The sequence below is a fragment of the Neovison vison genome, chromosome 14, assembly GCF_020171115.1.
Source record: "Neovison vison isolate M4711 chromosome 14, ASM_NN_V1, whole genome shotgun sequence".
In the NCBI taxonomy this organism is placed as follows: Eukaryota; Metazoa; Chordata; class Mammalia; order Carnivora; family Mustelidae; genus Neogale; species Neogale vison.
Genome location: NC_058104.1, coordinates 31,194,079 through 31,215,413, shown reverse-complemented (window position 1 = coordinate 31,215,413; position 21,335 = coordinate 31,194,079). Strand labels below are relative to the sequence as shown.

The window sequence follows — 21,335 nt, the reverse complement described above, 5'->3', positions numbered from 1 at the left end:
TGGAAAACAGATCCCTGAGGACTTTTAGGCTCCTAACATCTGGATTGTTGTGCTTATATAAACCTGAGGAGTGATTCAACTTTCCCAGCCTATGATCCAAGCAGTGTACCTAAGTGGTTAACTGTAGATTCTCTACTCTGATAGAATTTGCAATCTCCCCCTTAAAACCTCTGCTAGATTATAATTACCATCTCACTTGCCAGGGATGAAACATGTTCCCCACAGGCCCAGCTAATGGTTCCAGCTGCATGTCCACATAGTCCCTGAGGTCTTCTGCATAACAAGGCTCCTGGTAATTGTCATCACTGGAAGTAATCTTGGCCCTTCCAAAGGACCCATTAGAGAGTTGGTGGCAATTTAACAGGGGTGACTTGTTATCTTTTCTTCCTAGCTTAAGTAAAATGCTCCCATAGGACACTTGTGTAACTAAGTAAGAAAGCATAGGATACATAGTACCCCTTGTAGGAGGGAGAATTCAGCTCTTACAAACCAAACAAAGCATTCAAAGACCTCAGAGATGTTCAAAGAACCAAATGGATCCCAAGTGACTATGGCTGGATGACTGCACCCCAAATTTTGGATGAAAGCACTAAGGAGAGAGAATATTTGAGAAGTGGAATTCAGGAGTAAGTTGTCTGGGAATTAGGGATTGTTTTTCATGACATCCTAGGGAGAGAATACTACGTACGTACTGTCTCATATCCCCAGGTCCTGGCCCTGCTACTGGTGTATAACAAGCATCTAATAGATGAGCCAGATTGTCTGCCTAGCAACCAACTTCTGAGAATAACCTATCTCAACTGTATGACCATCATAACAGTGCATGTAGAAAAACCTGGAAAATACTCCCCGAGGGTGACTAAGGTTAACATCATCAGTGACAAGTTAATAGCAAGCACCCTTGATATGGTACAATGAGAATTGCACTTCACTGTTTGAGTTTCTTCCCCAACACCAGTGACCCTAGTCTAACCATGGAGAAAACATTCCCTGGAGCTCTCTGCACTGCCTTAGCAACTTTTCTGTAAATTAAAACTATTCTAAAATAAAAATTATTATTAAAATTTTATTTAGGGAAATAAAGAATGGATTCAATCTGTTTTTTAAAAAGTACTGTACGAAAATCACTGTGGAAGGGGAAATGATGGTGGGTTTGCCAATGTGATGCCAAGATTTGAGGAAGTTGTGCCTTGCGTAATAGGTAGATAGCTCCCATCAGGAAATAATTGTGGTTATTGAGGTATGGAATAGAAATATTTTTCTTAAAAAAAAAAAAAGGAGCTGAGCAGGGCATCTGGGTGGCTCAGTTGGTTGTCTGCCTTCACCTCAGGTCATGATCCTGGAGTCCTGGGATGGAGCCCCATGTCGGGCTCCCTGCTCAACAGGGAGTCTGCTTCTCTCTACCCCGCTGTTCCTTTCCCTCTGCTCCTCCCCTGTACTCCCCAACCCCCACTCATACTAGTGCTATGTCTCTCTCTCAAACAAATAAATAAAATCTTTAAAAAGGAGCTGAGGATGGGGCGCCTTGTTGGCTCAGTTGGTTAAACGACAGCCTTCAGCTCAGGTCATCATCCTGGAGTCCTGGGATCAGGTCCTGCATCAGGCTCCCTGCTTGGCAGGGAGTTGCTTCTCCTGCTGACCTCTCTCCTCTCATGCTCTCTCTTTCTCATTCTCTCTCTCTCTCAAATAAATAAATAAAATCTTTTTAAAAAAAGGAGCTGAGGAAATGAAGATAAATACAAAGTAGGGTAGAAAAGCAAGACAAAAAACTAGAATAAGATGAGGACATAAAACACATGCTGCAAAGACCTTTCCATTCTATTAAAAGTATACCAGAAATTTGGCTAGAGCTTTCCTCTGTCCAGCTGAAAGAGAGGGAAAAAGCATTATTTTATGGACACACTTAGCGTCCATAAAACAAATGCAAAAACAAATTCTATAAAGGTTTTGAAGAAGACCATAACTGGACAACAGCAACGAAGTTCAGATAGTCTGCTGAGGTGGGACTTGGATTGACATCCTCTTCAGAAAGTTGAGGAGACTGATACGGACCACATCAACTCTACACAGAAACAGGCCAAGGGCGGGGTGGAATAATCACTGGACACTACAAGATTTCAGGCTAAGAACAGAGGGGTCACAGATGAATAAGACACGGCACCTGTCCTGGAGGACATTACATTCTATGTGTTAGTTACCAAAGTGTTGCACGTGGCATGTGAATGGGTTTAAAGAGGGAGTAGTTGATTATACTCTGGCAGTGGTGAGGAAGGCGATATGTGAGCCAGAAAATGTTTTTTCAAACAAGAGGTATTTAGGATGATTACTCTGGTAATGTAGTGGATACATAGGAAGTGAAGATTCCAGGGCACACAGGAGTTGGGAGGTGTTCCAGAGGTGAAATGGAAAGATTAGTTGGCTCCTAACTCTGTTTCTAGCCCACCTGAAACTGGAAGGGACCAGTATTATACTGGTCAATTGTTTTCTGGTTGTAAGTAACAGAATCCCAATCTATACCACTTGAGGGGAGAAAAGGATTTACTGGTCTGGTGAATCAGGGATGTATTGCTGGAGGGTTGCTTGGGTTGCACAGTCAGTTGAGTGTCCAACTCAGTTTTGGTGCAGGTCTTTATCTCAGGGTTGTGGAATCGAGCCCCAAACACATTGGCTCACACTCGGTGCAGAGTCTACTTGAGTTTCTCTCCGTCTCCCTCTGCCCCTCCCCCTTGTGCTGTCTCATATAAATAAATCTTTTTTAAAAAAGAATGCATTGCTAGAACTCACACATGAATTCAGCAAAGTCACAGGATGTAAAATCAATGTGCAGAAATCTGTTGTATTTCTATACACCAATAATTAAGTAGCAGAAAAGGAAATCAAGCAATTGATTCCATTTGCAACTGCACAAAAAACAATAAGATACCTTGGAATAAACCTAACTAAAGAGTTAAAAGATTTATACTCTGAAAAATATAGAAAATATATGAAAGAAATTGAAGAAGACACAAAGAAATGGAAAAGCATTCTATGCTCATGGATTAGAAGAACAAATATTGTTAAAATGTCTATACTGTCCAGCGGCACCTGGGGGGCTCAGTGGGTTAAAGCCTCTGCCTTTGGCTCGGGTCATGGTCTCAGGGTCCTGGGATCAAGCCCCTCATTGGGCTCTCTGCTCGGCAGGGAGCCTGCTTCTTCTTCTCTCTCTCTGCCTGCTTCTCTGACTACTTGTGATCTGTCTGTCATGTAAAAAAAAAGTCTATACTACCCAAAACAATCTACAAATTTAATGCTTTTCCTATCAAATCACCACTAGCATTTTTCACAGAGAAAAAACAATCTTAAAATTGTGTGAAACCATAAGAAAACCCAAATGGCCAAAGCAACCCTGAAAAAGAAAACAAAACTGGAGGCATCATGATTCTAGATTTCAAGGTAAGTTACAAAGCTATAATCATCAAGACATTATGATACGGGCAAAAACACAGACACAGAGATCAATGGAATAGAAAAGAGAACCCAGGGGCACCTGGGTGGCTCAGTGGGTTAAAGCCCCTGCCTTAAGCTCAAGTCATGATCCCAGTGTCCTGGGATCAAGCCCCATATCGGGCTCTCTGCTCAGCAGGGAGTCTGCTTCCTCCTTTTTCTCTCTGCCTGCCTCTCTGCCTACTTGTGATCTCTGTCTGTCAAATAAAAAAAAAATTTAAAAAAAAGAAAAGGAGAACCCAGAAATGGACCCACAACTAATGGGGGTCATCCATGGTCGACTATAGTCAACTAATCTTTGACAAAGCAGGAAAGAACATCCAATGGAAAAAAGACAGTCTCTTCAACAAATAGTGCCAGGAAAACTGGACAGCAACATACAGAAGAATGAAACTGGTCTACTTTCTTACACTATACACAAAAATATATTGAAAATAGATGAAAGACCTAAATGTGAGACATTTAAATGCGAAACCATTAAAATCCTAGAGGAGGAACACAGGAACACAGCCAGGAACCTCCTTGACCTTGGCCATAGCAACTTCTTATTAGACACATTGCTGAAGGCAAGGGAATCAAAAGCAAAAAAGAACTATTGGAGCTTCATCAAGATAAAAAGCTTCTTCACAGTAAAGGAAACAATCAATGAACTAAAAGAAAACTTATGGAATGGGAGAAGATATTTGCAAATGACATACCTGATAAGGGGTTAGTATTGAAAATCTGTAAAGAATTTATCAAACTCAACACCCAAAAACCAAATAATCCAGTTAAGAAATGGGCAGAAGACATGAACGGATAATTTTCCAGAGAAGACATCCAAATGGCTAATAGACACATAAAAAGATGCTTCACGTCACTCATCATCAGGGAAATACAAATCAAAACCACAATAAGATACCACTTCGCACCTGTCAGAACAGGTAAAATGAACAATACAAGAAACAACAGGTATTGGTTAGGATGTGGAGAAAGGGGAACCTCTTGCACTGTTGGCACAAACTTGTGCAACCAGTCTGGAGGTTCCTCAAAAAGTTAAAAATAGAATAACCTTATGATCCAGCAACTGTACTACTAGGTATTTAGCCAAAGGATACAAAATTAGAGATTTGGAGGGGTACGTGCACACAGATGTTTATAGCAGCATTATCAACAATAGCCAAACTATGGAGAAGCCCAAATGTCCAACAACTGATGAATGGATAAAGAAGATGTGGTATATATAATATTACTCAGCCATCAAAAAGAATGAAATCTTGCCATTTCCAATGACATGGGTGGAGCTAGAGTGTATTATGCTGCATGAAATAAATCAGTCAGGGAAAAAGACCACAGATCTCACTCACATATGGAATTTAAGAAAAAAAAAAACAGATGAACACATGGGAAGAAAGAAAAGAAAAAGGAGAGAGGGACACAAGCCATAAGAGACTTCCAACACTAGAGGACGAGCTGAGAGTTGATGGCGGGAGGTGCTGGAGGGAGGGGAGATGGCTAGATGGGTGATAGATATTAAGGAGGTCACTTGTGATGAGCACTGGTGTTGTATGTAAGGAAGGAAAAACTGGATTCTACTCCAGAAACCAATATTCCATGTATATTAACTAACTAAAATTTGAATTTTTAAAAAATGAGGGAAAACAAGAATGTATTGATGAGCCAAACCATAGGAAGATCCAGGTGCAGCTGGGCCTCCTCCATGTTGAGGTCCCTTCCGGAGATCCCTCTTAGCTCGCCTTCCCACCTACTCATAGTCTTGCCATTTCCAAAGCCCAATTCAAATTTCACTTCCTCCAGCAATGTCTCCGCACCCACCCAGCATGGCAGCTCAGCCTGTGTTGAGCTCTATTGTTTCTTGTTAGGAACAGGGAAATGGAATGTGTGGGGGAGGAGGATGCCACCTCCTAATGAGCACTATCATTTGTTGAGCCTGTGTTACTGTCCAGGTACTCTCTTCCCTCTTGTAATTACATCAGACCCACCCAGATAAACTAGGATAATCTACCCATCTCAAGGCCCTTAACTTAATGATATCTGCAAAGTTCCTTTTGCTGGATAAGCTAACATAGTACAGTTTCTGGATGCTAGGACATGGACATCTTTGGAGAGCCTTTATTCAGTCTACAACACTCAACTTAACCTTGGGACTTTGTTCATTAAAGGACAAAGGAACCCTCATAATGTCTGAGCCCAGACACTCTCTTCTGGATATCATGTGGGGTACCAATGAACTCTGGAGGTGAAAAATGTCACTGATCACTGTCATCAACAAGCAACATTTAGGCACGGACTTCACTAAACCCAATTCCTCTTGGCAGCAACTGATATTCACAAAGTTTCAAGCAGGAAACGTTTATGTTCAAACCAGTCAGCAATACTGTCTCGAAATTATTTCCAAATGAGATTGCCAACATTCAATAAACATTCAATAAAACATTCCATTAAAACATTCAATAAAAGCCAACACTCAATAAAAGCTAGGAGTTTGAAGGATTTCTCGTGATCTACTCTAATCAATGAGTTGAGACTTCAGATATGATTCCTTAGCTGTCCTTTGCCAGGATGACAGGCTATGTCCAGCTAAGCCACAAGAATCAAGCATGCCAATATCCTAGGCTACTTGAAAATCATGAGAGACTCTGATAATAGGCCATGGAACAGTATGGATCTTGATATCCTCAGCTCCATGGACAAGAGTAATCCACTAATGTGCTGGGGCTTAGCACTGAACCGTAAGAGGAAATGCTGCTGCATTTCCTCTCTCCCCTCCCAGCTGTGTCTCATAAACTGCTGTTGCTTTAACCACAGGTGTCCAAAGAAACATCAGCTCTCCTCCCACGGGATTATGATCCTCCCACTGTGCACCAGAGACTCTGGATGATAATGGCATAGATGCCACCAAAAGAAAAGAAGGAAGGAACCAGTTTTTTGGCAGATACGGAGCTGAGTCTTTGTGAAGAAGCTGAAGGCCTTTCTGGATCAATAATACCATTTTCTGGTAAGGAAAATATGCATGTGGTAACATGGAAGTGATTCTAGTAAATGAGAAGTTGTGAGAGTATGTTTAAATGTACAGAACAGAGCACAAAGAGTCCCATCATCTTGCTGTAATTGGGTAACTGCTGATCAACCCCAGATAAATGTCCCTTTGACAGGAAAAAGGACTGTTCTACCTTATGAAAGGTGATAGAAATATAGCAAAAATCTGTGATAGCATTTCCTTGGCTTGGCCCTGGAGAACACAAATGCAGGCTAAAATTTGTGCTTGGTGCTCCACGAATGGCTTTTGTTAATTATTCAACCATCAGAGCCTCAGTCACTTTATAGGTAAACAATGCCTAGGGCGCCTGGTTGGCTAGTCTGGTAGATGCCTGCACTCTTGATTTCGCCTCAAGTCATGGTCTCAGGGTTAAGATCTCTGGATTGTCTCTCTCTGCCTGCCTCTCTGTCTACTTGTAATCTCTGTCTGTCAAATAAACAAATAAAATCTTTAAGGGCGCCTGGGTGGCTCAGTGGGTTAAGATCTCAGGATTGTGAGACAAAGGACTATGTCGGGCTTAACCTAGCCTGGAGCCCCTTTAGGATTCTCTCTCCTCCCTCTGCCCCCCACCCCATTCCATTCAGGTGCTCTCTCTGTCTCTCTCTCTCAAAAATTTTTAAAAATAAAAATAAAACAAAATGCCTGCCTCCGAAGGGTGTTGAGATAAGTAAACAAGATATTGTATAAAAAACAGAGCGCTGAGTGCACATTAATTGCTCAAACATCCTTCCACTGTTCCCTTAACGCACTGGAAATCACTAAGACTTTAGAAATAACCTACTCAAATTCTCTCACTTTTACAGATATCTTCAGGAAATATTTTGTTAAATATGTATATATACAAATTTCTACTTAGATAATGTCTTGACCTAAAAGAGTCAGTGATTTTCAGATTTGACCCTGGAATCATCAACTTCCCACAGGATCCAAAGTCAGGAAATGGCTGTGTTCAATGCAAAATGGAGACTCTTCCAAGTTTCACAGTCTCCATAAAGGCTTATATGTACAAATTTACCCAGAAAATCAATAGCAGACTAAAGAGACAGAAAGAAGAAATGTTACCGGCAAAAAATTTTTACAGTTTAATTGAAAGATTCTCACCTGTAATACCCTGATTACTACTTTATTAGTAATGATTGTGTTTGCATATACAAGACCTATTTCACTGATTATGCAGATAATGGAGGTAATGAAGAATTCAGATCAGATCTATTTTATGATATTTAGTTTCAGATTTTTTGGTGTTAATTTGATGATATGGCATATTTACCTGCGGTGATACAGGAAATCACAACAACTGATTTTTCAATTTGGAGGAAAAGATGAAGGAGATTTGTATTAAAAACTATCTGCTTGGGCGCCTGGGTGGCTCAGTGGGTTAAGCCTCTGCCTTTGGCTCAGGTCATGATCAGCTCAAAATGATGGAAGTGAAGACTAGAATACTTCAGACTGATGGCAGTTGAGTTCAGGCCCAAGAGCCTGGAGCACAAGTGACAGAGCATTAAAAAAGGCAAAAAAAAAAAAAAAAAAGAAAGAAAGAAAACCACCAAAATGGGGGCTCCAATCCAATAGCTCTTCTAGGGTTTTTTTTTTTTTTGGATCTCAAACAGTGAAAGCCTTCTGACATAAACAGCTGTGAAGTTTGATTTTTAACATGCAATGTTCACTGAGCCCTAGTTACCCATCGGCACTATGATAAGGTGCTTACTTAAACCCCATGACTAACCAGTGAAGAGGGTACTACCATTAATCTCATTGCACAGATGAAATGAAACTTGGTGATATTAAGCAACTTGGCGAAGGGCATCCAGAGAGGCAAGTGTGAATGCAAGTATGCGTGTTGCATATGTGCATACTCACGGGTGTGGGTGTGGGTTTGGGAGAGAAATAGGGTGTCACTTTTGGCAAAATGCTAAATCATAGGCATGGCCCCCACTACTTTCCCTCTCCCCACCCTTCTCTACTCTTGCTACCTCCACCATATTGCGCAGGTGGTCCCTCTTCTTTCTTCCTTGTAATAATGGAGAACATAATACCAATGGTATTGCCAGAAATAGCTCTTCCTGGGTTAGAGTAAATTGCATTTGCACTAAATGGGCCTCCTGCTTCTTTACATGTCACCCTGAGCAGCAAAGAAGGCTTGGCCAAAACAATGAGGGAATGGTACTCCCTGCATCCTTTGTTCTGCTGTTTATGTTATCACCATGTGGCAGACTTAGGCACCCTTTGCACCTGCAGATTTTTCCATCCCATACAAGGCAACTAAGTGGGACCAGAAGGCAAAAAGATAAGGGCATTCATCTTCAGCAAAAAACCTTTATCAAAGAAGTAAGTCATAACATCATGTTAAGTAGTAAGAATAAGATACACAGCCTCTACCCGCACGATCTACGTAGGTTAGGGATACAAGACACAGACATTGAAAACAATAATATAAGGTAGAAAACTGTCATGTGAGGAGTACTGACGCATAATATGGAAATTCAGAGGAAGAAATAACAGTATTATTTTTAAAGAAATGTTAAATTAGGGGCACCTGGGTGGCTCAGTGGGTTAAACCTCTGCCTTTGGCTCAGGTCATGATCTCAAGGTCTGGGATCAAGCCCTGCATCGGGCTCTCTGCTCAGCAGGGAGCCTGCTTCCTCCCCTTTCTCTTTCTCTGCCTGCCTCTCTGCCTACTTATGATTGCCAGCAAATAAATAAATAAAATCTTTTTTAAAATTTTAGAAAAAAAAAAAGAAATGTTAAATTACAGATGACAGTAGGAAGATGACTTTACTAGTATCACAAAGGTAGTTTTGAAAGAGTTGGAGTAAAGTCCAGCTCTCCTGATTCATTATTTCATGAACATATGCTACCGTGGTACTAAGAAAATAATCTTAACAAAAGCATTAGTTAACACGTTGGAGGTATTGTCTATATGCTGGTCATTTTACACACATTATCTTATTAAATCCTCATAAAAATCCTAGGAGACAGGTATTATATTCCTCCCCCATTTTACAGATGAGAAAATTCAGGTGCAGCAAGGGTAAGTGATTTCCCCAGGGTCCTACCATCAGAAAGTTGCTGATCCAGGACTTAAATCAAGGTTCCTAACCACTTATAATGAAGAATTTGATGGGAAAGGATGGCGGAGAAGCCAGAAGGGGAATGACAGACGAAATCTTAGAGCTAGAAATGGACATTCCTGAAAAGTGAGTGCTTTTACTGGAAGAGGAAATTCAAGGAGAGGAATTGGAAAATACAGTTAGAATCGAGTATGAAACAGACAGAAGCAGGGCTTGCACGTCCCTTGTGGCAGGAAATATTCTGTGTGTCTATTGTTTGGTTGGGAGAGAGGGTAGGGACAGAAGATGGGAACTCAACAGTTCTATAATCGTTGGTTTTATTTTGTTTTGTTTTTAAGAATAATCTAATCATAGACAGAATGAAGAGGGAGAGGCCAGTGGCAGGGAGACTGGTGAGCAGCTGAGTGCCACAGCATAGAAGAATCATGAGTCTTCTCCAGGTGTCCCCCAGCTTCCCCGGGGGTGGGGGAGCACACAGCCACAATCCACTTCCCAGTCTCACCACAGAGCATCCAAAGAAACTAACGCTCTCCATTCACCTCTCCTCACAGGCTGCAGAACTTCCACATCCACATCAGTTGGCAAAGCCCTTTGGGAATCACAATGATTTTTTTCCGATACCAGCCATTCAGATTCATCTGGCTTGCCAAGCCGGCTGGCCGGTACCTTCACAAAGATCACCAGCTTTGGTCGCCTCTGACTCTTGCTGACTTTGAAGCCATAAATCGCTGTGAGAAGTCACTGCCTAAGAACTTTAACTTTGCTGGGGATGTGCTGGACCAGTGGTCCCAAAAGGAGAAGGTATGACTTGACAGGCTTCTGTTAGATGCTTGGCATCCACAACTGTCTCAGGGTTCCATTTCCTTGTTCCATGGTCCATTCGCCACTCTCACTTCAGTTCTTTCCTCCTTCTTGGTTTTCTTTGTTTCTTTTCCCCTTGCCCTCCTCTCTCCCCAGGGGAGGTCTTTGATCCACAACTCCCCGTGCTGTCTTTCTCTGGAGCCTCCTCAGTCCAGAGCAAGGTGGTTACTCACAGAGTCCTGCCTCTTTTCCTGCATTTTCTCCAAGTCCCACACAGCAGCTCTTTGCTTTCTATTCATCTGTTTGAGCTGGTCACAGGCTTATTCAAAAAGCAATAATTTGAACTTTGATTTTATTTATTTATTTATGTTAGCCATTGTATAAGTACATCATTCATTTTTTGATGTAGTGTTCAATGATTCATTAGTTGCATATAACACCCAGTGCCCATAACAACACATGCCCTCCTTAACACCCATCACCCGCCAACTCCATCCCCAACTCTCTTCGTCTCTGAAACCCTGTTTGTTTTCCCCCAGGGTCCATGCTGTCTCATGGTTTGTCTCCCTCTCTGATTTCTCCCCCTTCAGATTTCCCTCCCCTGCCTTATGGTCCTCCGTGCTAGTAGTTATGTTCCACATATGAGTGAAACCATACGATAATTGTCTTTCTCTGCTTGACTTATTTCACTTAGCATAATCCCCTCCATTTCCATCCATGATGCAAATGGTGGTTATTCATCCTTTCTGATGGCTGAGTAATAAATACTCCACTGTGTGCATAGACCACATCTTCTTTATCCATTTATCTGTTGAAAGGCATCTCAGCTCCTTCCATAGTTTGGCTATTGTAGACATTGCCTCTATTTTATAATAGTCATCACTGGAGTGATTAGGAGAGAAAACATTGAGAAGAATAAAGCAAAAAGCGTTGAGCGTTTGCAGTGTAGCCTCAGGTCAAGTCCCTGCTTACTGACCCCACCCCATGCCGGGCACTGAGCTAGATACTTACCTATCAGTGCTTCCCAAAATTCACTGCAAGAGCCTGTGCCTCAGAAGATATACAAGCTTTCAAACAACGTTGAATCAATCTTTCCTATTAAATTGAGGGGATAGTCTTCCTTTAAATCCATGTACATCTTTAATAGCTCTCCTATTAAATACTATTAAATACTCTCTTTTGAAAAAAAGAGCAGGTAGAAGTTGAAAATCTCTGGGTATATTTTGTGTTTAATATATTTATTTTATTTTTCAGTAACCTATTTTAACAAGCAGTACTGGTTCTCTAATTATGGTGACAAGTAAATGCATTTTCCTTCTTAAATAAATGTGTACCAAAAAAGTGAATGAATGTAAAGAAAAATATAAAGAACAATAGCACAGGTGTAGACAGATCTGGCAAAAATAGTGATATTCCAATGACTAAAGGTTGAGCAATGCTGACCTGTTATTTCAACAAATCCCCATCACCAACCTGGGGGGTTGCAGATAAGGAAAATAACCTCATAGAAGTTAAGCTCCTTATCCAAGGTCACCAGCCCCAAGGGTATGGGAAACAGCCCCTGATCTTAGGGAGCTTATACCCATCGTGCAGGGCATGTGATACAGTGTAATGGAGTCACCTGGCATTTGCGCATAATTCTGCAGAAACACAGAGAAGTCAGGAAGGAGAAGAAGAGGAGCCTAAGGAAACCTTCACAGAGGAAGTAAAATGGAAATTGAGTTTTGAAACAGTTTCCAACCAGGGAAGGTAAAAGGAGAATTCCAGATATCCCAGATAGGGAAAGAAAGGAGGAATAAATTTTTGTCCCAGGTAACATATAAAACACAGGGGTTTTGCAACATAAACAGTGTACTCTGAGAATGATATGAGAAGTTTCCTCCAGAAATCAATCCCTCGATGAACCTCCCCCAAAGGTCCACCATCTTGTTCTTTGTTACCTATAAAAGCCATACTTCAGTCTTTGGAGTTAAAAAAAAATAATAATTATATATGTGTGTGTGTGTGTGTGTGTGTGTGTGTATGTATACACACACACATACATACATACATATAGTTCCTAATCAACCTTAGTACGAAAATTGGGTTTATTTAGATGGAACATAATCTAACTTAAGCAAGAAAAAAACCTTATTGGACATGGGAATGCTCATAAAACTGGACAGTCAGTCTCAGCGAGACCAGGAAACCAGGACAGCTCCCTGGGGGGTCGTAAGCACCAAAAGCCCATACACAAGTTTTGTTTCAACCATATTGAATCTTTCAGTTCTTCTTAGAGAACTCAAAATCTGGGAGAGAAGGCCTGACTTGCCCCACATGGGTCACATGCCACCCACTGGTGGGTGGACAATTACCCTGATGGGTTGCCTCACCTAAGCTGTACTCAGTAGGAGAGGAGTAGTTCCCCCAAAGACAAACTGGGGTGCTGTTACCGGAATCCACCAGCATGGGTGCTGAGGGGAGGTAATGGCAGATGTCCCATCTATTTGGTGGACCAGTCATGCAAGCTTGCTTTCTTTCCCATGTGCCCATGGCCAGGCAGGAGAGAGACCAGCCAACCCAGCCCTGTGGTGGGTGAATGGCAAAGGGGACGAGGTGAAATGGAGCTTTGAAGAACTGGGCTCCTTGTCCCGAAAGGCTGCCAATGTGCTCACCGACCCCTGTGGCCTGAAGAGGGGAGACCGAGTGGCCGTCATTCTGCCTCGTATCCCAGAGTGGTGGCTTGTAAACGTGGCTTGTATGCGGACAGGTGAGTGCCAATATTTAACATTTCTTTTTTTAAAAAGTTTTATTTATTCATCTTAGAGAAAGCATGCACGCTAGTGGGTGTGAATAGGTCGGGGGAGGAGAGAGAGGAGACAGAATCTCAAGCAGACCCTGCACCGAGCACAGAACCAGACTTGGGCTCCACTTCACAACCCTGTGGTCATGACCTAAGTCACCAGGTGCCCCAATATCTAACATTTCTAAGTCATGCAGAAACAGAGAGAGAATGAAATTTGATGTTTTTCTGAATTGTTAGTTCCAACTGAAGCTATGCTTACAAAAAACAGAAAAATAAGAGTTGATTTTCTATTATTAATTAATAACAATTATTAGTAATAATAATTATCATTATTCTATGATGGGATAATAATAACAACTATTCTTGTTAAGATATGAGTATTGCAAAAAAAAAAAAAAGTTTGCAAGGGAGGAAACCGAGGTTCAGAGATCTTAAGAAGATTGTCCAAAGTCACACAGCTAGAAAGTTATGCAATTGGAATCTGTTTTTCTATTTTTTTAAATTTTATTTATTTGTTTTTTGAGATAGAGAGGAGAAGGGCAGAGGGAGAGGGAGAGAGAATCTCAGTGTGGAGCCCAATGGGGGGCTCAGTCCCACAACTGTGAGATCATGATCTGAGCTGAAATCAAGAGTCAGACACTAAACCAACTGAGCTACTCAGGTGCCCCGCAATTGGGATTTAAACACAAAACTGTATCAAAGCAAATGGGGCTAACTATGCCTCTTGGCAGAGATGGCTATGATGTATTTATCTAGATGATACAGAATTTACTTTATTGAATACATTTGGATTCTCCCTAACATGAAAATATTAAAGGATGAAAAAGCATTGTAAGAATGTAAGGACTTGGGGCACGTGGGTGGCTTAATCATTAAGCATCTGCCTTTGGCTCAGGTCAGGATCCCAGGTTCCTGGGCTCAAGCCTCGCATTGGGCTCCCTGCTCAGCGGGAAGGCTGCTTTCCCTTTCCTAGTACCCCTGCTTGTATTCCCTCTCTTGCTGTGTCTCTCTCCGTCAAACAAATAAAATCTTAAAAAAAAAAAAAAAAAAAGTAATGTAAGGACTTATGAGAATATGACTGTGGGGAGCACCTGAGTGGCTCAGTGGGTAATAGCCTCTGCCTTCGGCTCAGGTCATGATCCCAGGGTCCTAGGATCGAGCCCCACGTTGGGCTCTCTGCTCAGCAGGGAGCCTGCTTCTCCCTCTCTCTCTGCCTGTCTCTCTGCCTACTTGTGATCTCTGTTTGTCAAATAGATAGATAAAAATCTTAAAAAAAAAAAAAAAAGAATATGACTGTGGGGGCACCTGGGTGGCTCAGTGGGTTAAGCCTCTGCCTTTGGCTCAGGCCATGATCTCAGGGTCCTGAGATGGAGCCCCACATCGGGCTCTCTGCTCAGCCGGAAGCCTGCTTCCCCCCTCTCTCTGCCTGCCTCTCTGCCTACTTGTGATCTGTCTGTCAAATAAATAAATAAAATCTTAAAAAAAAAAAAAAAGAATATGACTGTGGGGGCACCTGGGTGGCTCAGTGGGTTAAGCCTCTGCCTTTGGCTCAGGCCATGATCTCAGGGTCCTGAGATGGAGCCCCACATCGGGCTCTCTGCTCAGCCGGAAGCCTGCTTCCCCCCTCTCTCTGCCTGCCTCTCTGCCTACTTGTGATCTGTCTGTCAAATAAATAAATAAAATCTTAAAAAAAAAAAAAAAAGAATATGACTGTGGAAACCAGTTGGAAAGCCTCTGCCTCTCTTTCTCTCTCTCTATTTTTTAAGGTTTTATTTACTCATATGACACAGAGAGAGAGAGCAAGAAAGGGAATACATGAAGTGGGGGGGGGAGAGGGAGAAGTAGGCTTCCCGCTGAGCAGGGAGCCCATGCAGGGCTCAATCCCAGGACCCTAAGATCCTGACCTGAGCCAAAGGCAGACTATTAATGACTGAGCAACCCAGGCCCCTCCTTCTGCCTCTTTCTAGGCAAAAATTAATTAATTAATGTATTCAATGACACATTTTGTACCCAAGTAGTAATTTATAACGTACCTCAAATAAAAATTCCACAGTACTGTTTTCCCCTCTAGGACAGAGATTGGCAAAAACCATTGCCTATGGGTTGGCCACCTGTTTTCATAAATAAAGTTTTAAAATTTTAATGGAATATAGTCATGCTTTCTCATTTATTTATTGTGTGTGGCCCTTTATGCTCCACAGTGGCAGAATTATTCACTGAGACAGAGATGGGATGGCCCACAAAGCCTAAAATATTTACTATCTGGCCCTTTACTGAAAAAGTTTGCCAATCCCTACTCCAGAGCATGACATAAATGTTTATAAATCAATTAAAAATAAATAAGAAGACTAGAGGAAAAACTACCATAGAGGACACAAGGATGTTTGTTACACTATCATTAATAAGAGGAAAAAACTGGAAACTATATAGAAATGATTAAATAAATTATGACTTATTTTCTTATGGAACCTCCACACTATTTTCCAAAGTGGCTGCACCAAAACTTGCATTCCCACCAACAGTGTAAGAGGGTTCCCCTTTCTCCACATCCTTTCCAATACTTGTTGTTTATTGTCTTGTTAATTTTGGCCATTCTAGCTAACAAAGTTTAGTAGAGGTATGTTCATTGCTAGTTGAAATTATGATACCTCAACATGATGGGATATCATTAAAAAGACCAACTACAAGGATTTCATAATGGTGTTGAAAAATGCTCTTAATTACTGTCAATATTAACTTTTGTAAGCTTTTTTTATGTTTTAAAGATTTTTATTTATTTATTTGACAGAGATTACAAGTAGGCAGAGTCAGGCGGGGGGGGGGGGAAGCAGGCTCCTCGCTGAGTAGAGAACCTGATGAGGGGCTCCATCCCAGGACCCTGAGATCATGACCTGAGCCGAAGGCAGAGGCTTTAACTCACTGAGCCACCCAGGTGCCCTCAATATTAAATTTTTAAGAAAGTAAGAAATAAAATTCTTTTTACATCCAGTATAAAAAGGAACTTGGAAATGTGAAACCAACATTGGGTTAAAGGAGATTAAAGATGGCTTGTCATTAAAAATGTACTCAATATTACATAACATAATTTAAGCAATTTGGGAAATGCCAAGATTAAAAATGAACCCACAAGCCAAATCATCAAAACATTCAGTTAATTAAATGTTAAACAAGCAGCTGAGGATTATTTTCTAGTTCAGAGTTATTAAATCTTCTGAGTGAATGGTGAGATGCTGTATTGTATCATGTGGCAAAATATTTTGCTTTTGCTATAGAGTGTATAGAGTCTGAAATCCACCAGAAGAGAACTTTTTCTTAACCCTCATGATATCCATTGAACACATTCATATCACAAATCTACCAACAGTATTAATAATTCCTGAGCCACTAAGAATAAGTGTTTGTGGAAAGCCTGGGTGGCTCAGTCCGTTAATGGTCTGCCTTCAGCTCAGGTCATGATCCCAGGGGCCTGGGATCAAGTCTTGCATCTGCTGCCCAAGGAGCCTTCTTCTCCCTCTACCTACTGCTCCCCCTACTTGTGCTCTCTAACAAATAAAGTAATAAAATGTTCTTTAAAAAAGCCCACAAGTGTTTGCAAAATAAATAATCATATTTTATATGGAGTATACTATCTGAGATCTGGTTAGGTATTTTCTTAACTTCCTTATGTCATATATTTATTCATGTTCCCAAGAGGGGATGACAAGTGAGAGCTTTTAAAATATATTCAACAAGGGACGCCTGGGTGGCTCAGTGGGTTAAAGCCTCTGCCTTCAGTTCGGGTCAAGATCTCATGGTCCTGGGATGGAGCCCCACATTGGGCTCTCTGCTCAGCGGGGACCCTGCTTCCTCTCTCTGCCTGCCTCTCCACCTACTTGTGATCTCTGTCTATCAAATAAATAAATAAATAAATAAATAAAAACTTATTTTTTATATATAAATTATATATATATATATTTGAATGAGTATAGTCTCCTTTCTAGGAATTCAAATCCACATATCCCCATTTCACTGAATAGGAAACTTAGCAAGAAATAAGTAGTCTGCTATATAGCACAGGTTTGGGGAGTCTAGGAAATATATCTGAATTCTGGTCCTGCCACTTACTGACTTTGTGACCGCTGGGCTCGTTTTCATCTGTACACTGGGATTGGTTTTTGAGCGAGATAACAGACACATAATGATACTCAATAAATGGTAGTGGCTATTTGTAATACTTTACATACACTTCTCTTTCCTTCGCTGATTCACTTTAGAAAGAGCAAACCACCATCCCTCTTTCTTTCATCGAATTCTCCCACACACGCTCTTCTCATAAGGAACTGGTATTTTAAAATCAGGCCCGTCTCAGGCCAGTGTTTAGAGTGGAGTGAACGGGTGGGACAAACTAGGCATTGCCAAAGGAGCGTAGGCAGAGTTTGACGATTCCAGACCACGGGGAAGACCCGAGTTTCAGGGCTGACTCGGCCACTCACTGGCTGTGACTGAATCTCTAATTCTAACAGCATGGGCCCACATGGCTACTGAGAACAGTGGCCTCCAAGCTCTTCTAACTGCACAATCTATCAATAAAGATATTTGGGATACACATCCTCCCATCTGGATATAATTACTTGTACTGTTCTTCTGCACAGTATAGCATGCGTGTTATAAAATATACACAAAATGAGATTAAAACATAAAGAATACCACTCTCTCAATACAACTTTTTAAAATTCTAATTCTTCTCATCTTTAGTGGATTACCTTGCAGAACTAACTTTGGAGACCACTGGTTCAGAAGATTGAGTAAGATAATATTCCTGAAAATTTCTTATGAGCTGTAAAGTGCTATTTAAGCATTACATAATGATGTTCCACAAAAATGTTACATAATAACGGCCCACCATTATATTGCCTACTATATGCCAGACGCTTACTATTATTTTCCCCATTTTAAAGATAAGGAAAGGAAGGCACAGAGAGATCAAGTAACATGTTCAAGGTCACAAAGCTAATAAGTCACAAGGACAGAATTAGACCCAAGGACTATTAGACTCTGAAGCCACTGTTCGAAGGATTACCCAGTGACCAGGGTCCTGTGGGATATCCCTGGGGATCAAGACAGGAGTAGCTAAAGTCTGTATTCCCCACCCAAGTACAAAGCCTGCTTCCACAGTCCATTATCTTGCCTAAGGGACAAGAGATCTGTTTCAACTCAGGGCTCTCTCTCCTTCCCAGGGCTGGTCTTCATGCCAGGAACAACCCAGCTGAGAGCAAAAGATATTCTTTATCGGCTGCAAGCATCCGAGGCCAAGTGTATTGTGGCGAGTGAAGAGGTGGTCCCGGCAGTGGAGTCCATCATCTCTGAATGTCCTGACTTGAAGAGCAAACTCCTGGTGTCTCCACACAGCCAGAGTGGGTGGCTCAGCTTCCAGGAATTATTTCAGTGAGTGGTTTCCCCTGCCTCATCTGCAGTACCCACAATAAAATCAGTCACAACTATATCTTGGAGCCTCCTTGCCTCCGAGGACTTAGCAATTGTGTCAGTTGACCCAAACTCCTTCCCATAAAAGAATCACCTAATATAAGATTTACTAAACTTGGAGGATGAAGGAAGGAGTCCAGGTTGAGCTGCTTTATAACATGGGTGACTGAATGGGTGGATAGTATCAGCTCGAGAAAGAGCTTAAAGTTGGACATATTAAGATTGAGGAGTTTGTGAAGATCCAAATGTCTAGCAGGTGATAGATACATGACGCTCAGACTCAAGGATCTAAAGAGACAAACCTGGAAGTCATCAACATGAATGGATAAGGAAGATGTGGTCCATATACACTATGGAGTATTGTGCCTCCATCGGAAAGGATGAATACCCAACTTTTGTAGCAACATGGACGGGACTGGAAGAGATTATGCTGAGTGAAATAAGTCAAGCAGAGAGAGTCAATTATCATATGGTTTCACTTATTTGTGGAGCATAACAAATAGCATGGAGGACATGGGGAGATAGAGAGGAGAAGGGAGTTGGGGGAATTTGGAAGGGGGGGTGAACCGTGAGAGATTATGGACTCTGAAAAACAATCTGAGGGGACTGAAGTGGTGGGGGTGGGAGGTTGGGGTACCAGGTGGTGGGTATTATAGAGGGCACAGCTTGCATGGAGCACTGGGTGTGGTGAAAAAATAATGAATACTGTTATGCTGAAAATAAATAAAAAATAAATAAAATAAATAAATAATATAGTGTGAAGTAAGATAGGATAAATACATAATACCTGCATGCCCTTACCTCTGCCAACTGGCTCCTGCCTCCCATTTGATCGAATGACACCCCATGCCTTTCACTGGCTCTGTGCTCACAGCACTTGTGCACACATGCATTTTCCTCACACCCACAGTTGGACAGGAAACATGCCCAACAGCCTGAGCCCCAGATTACAGCCTAACTCTGAAGCCATTTGAACTTGGGTCTTTCCATGGGGAAGCCACGTTTGGTCTGGCTCTTTGTTCCTACCCACCTCTTGGCTCAGCCTTGCTGGGTGCCCTGAACTCCTGACCCCAGCCTCCCTCGATGTGCTTCGTCCCGCCACTGCTGGAGTCTAGCTGGACATGTATGCTTCTCTAAGGCAAACTTGGCATTTTATGGACATAGGTTCTTGAGGGCAAAAGTGAATAAATCTCTTTCCCTCCAATTTTCTTCTCCAGTTTTATACCCTACACATGCATGAGTCTTTCTCCTTAAAACTTTTTCTGAGGATTCTTGGGTAATTCATTCCTACAGCTGAGACTTGGTTAAATAATCTATGTTTAAATTTAATTGTGTTACTATTTAGTTTTACTTCGTTGACCACTTCTAGATCCTCCTCCTGCTCCTCTTACTTTTTCCACTGTAGTCAGTGCTCCTAAGAATGGATCCCTAATGGTGGAATCTCAGACAGTTCAACAAATAAGAAATACCTCCATTTGGAACTGAAATCATCTATGAACTGCACACTCCACCAGGGCATAACACGAGCACTGGATAAAGTACTAATGCAAGAAATATAAATTTCAGAGTAGGTACAGTACATGTTTACGAGTCCAGGGTGACTGAGGGTTAAAGGATTGTTTAGCACAGATGAGTAGTCAGATTGAATCATTTATATTTAAATTAGAAGTTGGAGGGAAGTCAATGAGACTATGGCATTCAATGTACAGATGAACAGAGAGACAAACTGATTAAGAATATACATTGGGAGTCAGATTTTTTTTTTCTTGAGAGAGAGAGCAAGTGAGAACAGGGAATAGAAAGAAGCAGACTCCCTGCTGAGAAGGGAGTCTGACTCAGAGCTCTGATCCCAGGATTCTGGGATCATGACCTAAGCTGAAGGCAGACACTTAACTGACTGAGCCATCCAGGCACTCCAAGAGAGTCAGACTTGTGTCTAAATACTGATCTACCACTTTCTTGTGTTTAAATACTGATCTACCACTTTCTGAATCTCTGACCTTGGGCAAATCGACTGCTCTAACCTCATATTCCTCATCTGTAAAATGGGACTAGCTATAATATATATCTTATAGGTCATTGTGAGTATTGAATAAAATAATGCATACTAATCATATATAGAAATATTCAATAAATGTCAGCTACTTCTGTTTCGTTGTGGCTGCTGCTAATTGGGAGGTTTCAGGAGGTTAATTTATAATCAAACAAGAGTTGAAGTGAAGACCCAGGCTTTTTGTATTGGTCATTTAGCTTTGAAGTGTCTCCAGCCACCCCTTACTAATTTCCAGTACCCAAGAGAAGCCTTATTTTATCTAAATGTGTTAATATGGAAAGATGTACAAGATACGCTGGGAAATGAAGGGGAAAAGTAAGGTATGTGTACTATAAACCGATTCACGTTTTAAAAGGGAATATATATACATACATGTACATACACACACATACATATGTGAGTGTACACATAATATGAACACTAACATATATGTTTTCATCCTACATGTATATAAAAATGATACTTCATAAGACTTCAGGTGTTTCTTCACATTTCTCAACTAAAGCCCAAAGCTAAGAATTAAGAGGCATTAAGTCACTGCCCTTTCCATTCTAAAGAGAACTGTCAGAAGAGACTAAGTTAGGTAACTCTCTCCGATTTGTGAAAAGGTGGCTCAACTTGTCCTGCTACTTTGACACC

General features: G+C 41.4%; 1 protein-coding gene across 1 annotated transcript; it reads left to right on the top strand.

Annotated features, from left to right (window-relative positions):
• Positions 1 to 9,807: 9,807 nt before the first annotated feature.
• LOC122895873 (acyl-coenzyme A synthetase ACSM4, mitochondrial-like) lies at positions 9,808 to 18,608 on the top strand. The gene is made up of 3 exons (XM_044233643.1): positions 9,808 to 10,395; positions 12,934 to 13,144; positions 18,397 to 18,608. Exons 1-3 carry the CDS (start codon positions 10,198 to 10,200, stop codon positions 18,606 to 18,608), a joined length of 621 nt encoding a protein of 206 aa, XP_044089578.1. The 5' UTR covers positions 9,808 to 10,197.
• The last annotated feature ends 2,727 nt before the right edge of the window (positions 18,609 to 21,335 follow it).

Coding starts and splice junctions, on each gene's coding strand:
- LOC122895873 (XM_044233643.1), top strand. CDS start 10,198: ATGATTTTTTTCCGATACCAGCCATTCAGATTCATCTGGCTTGCCAAG. Junction 10,396..12,933: donor AGTGGTCCCAAAAGGAGAAG/GTATGACTTGAC, acceptor GCCCATGGCCAG/GCAGGAGAGAGACCAGCCAA. Junction 13,145..18,396: donor CGTGGCTTGTATGCGGACAG/GTGAGTGCCAAT, acceptor TCTCCTTCCCAG/GGCTGGTCTTCATGCCAGGA.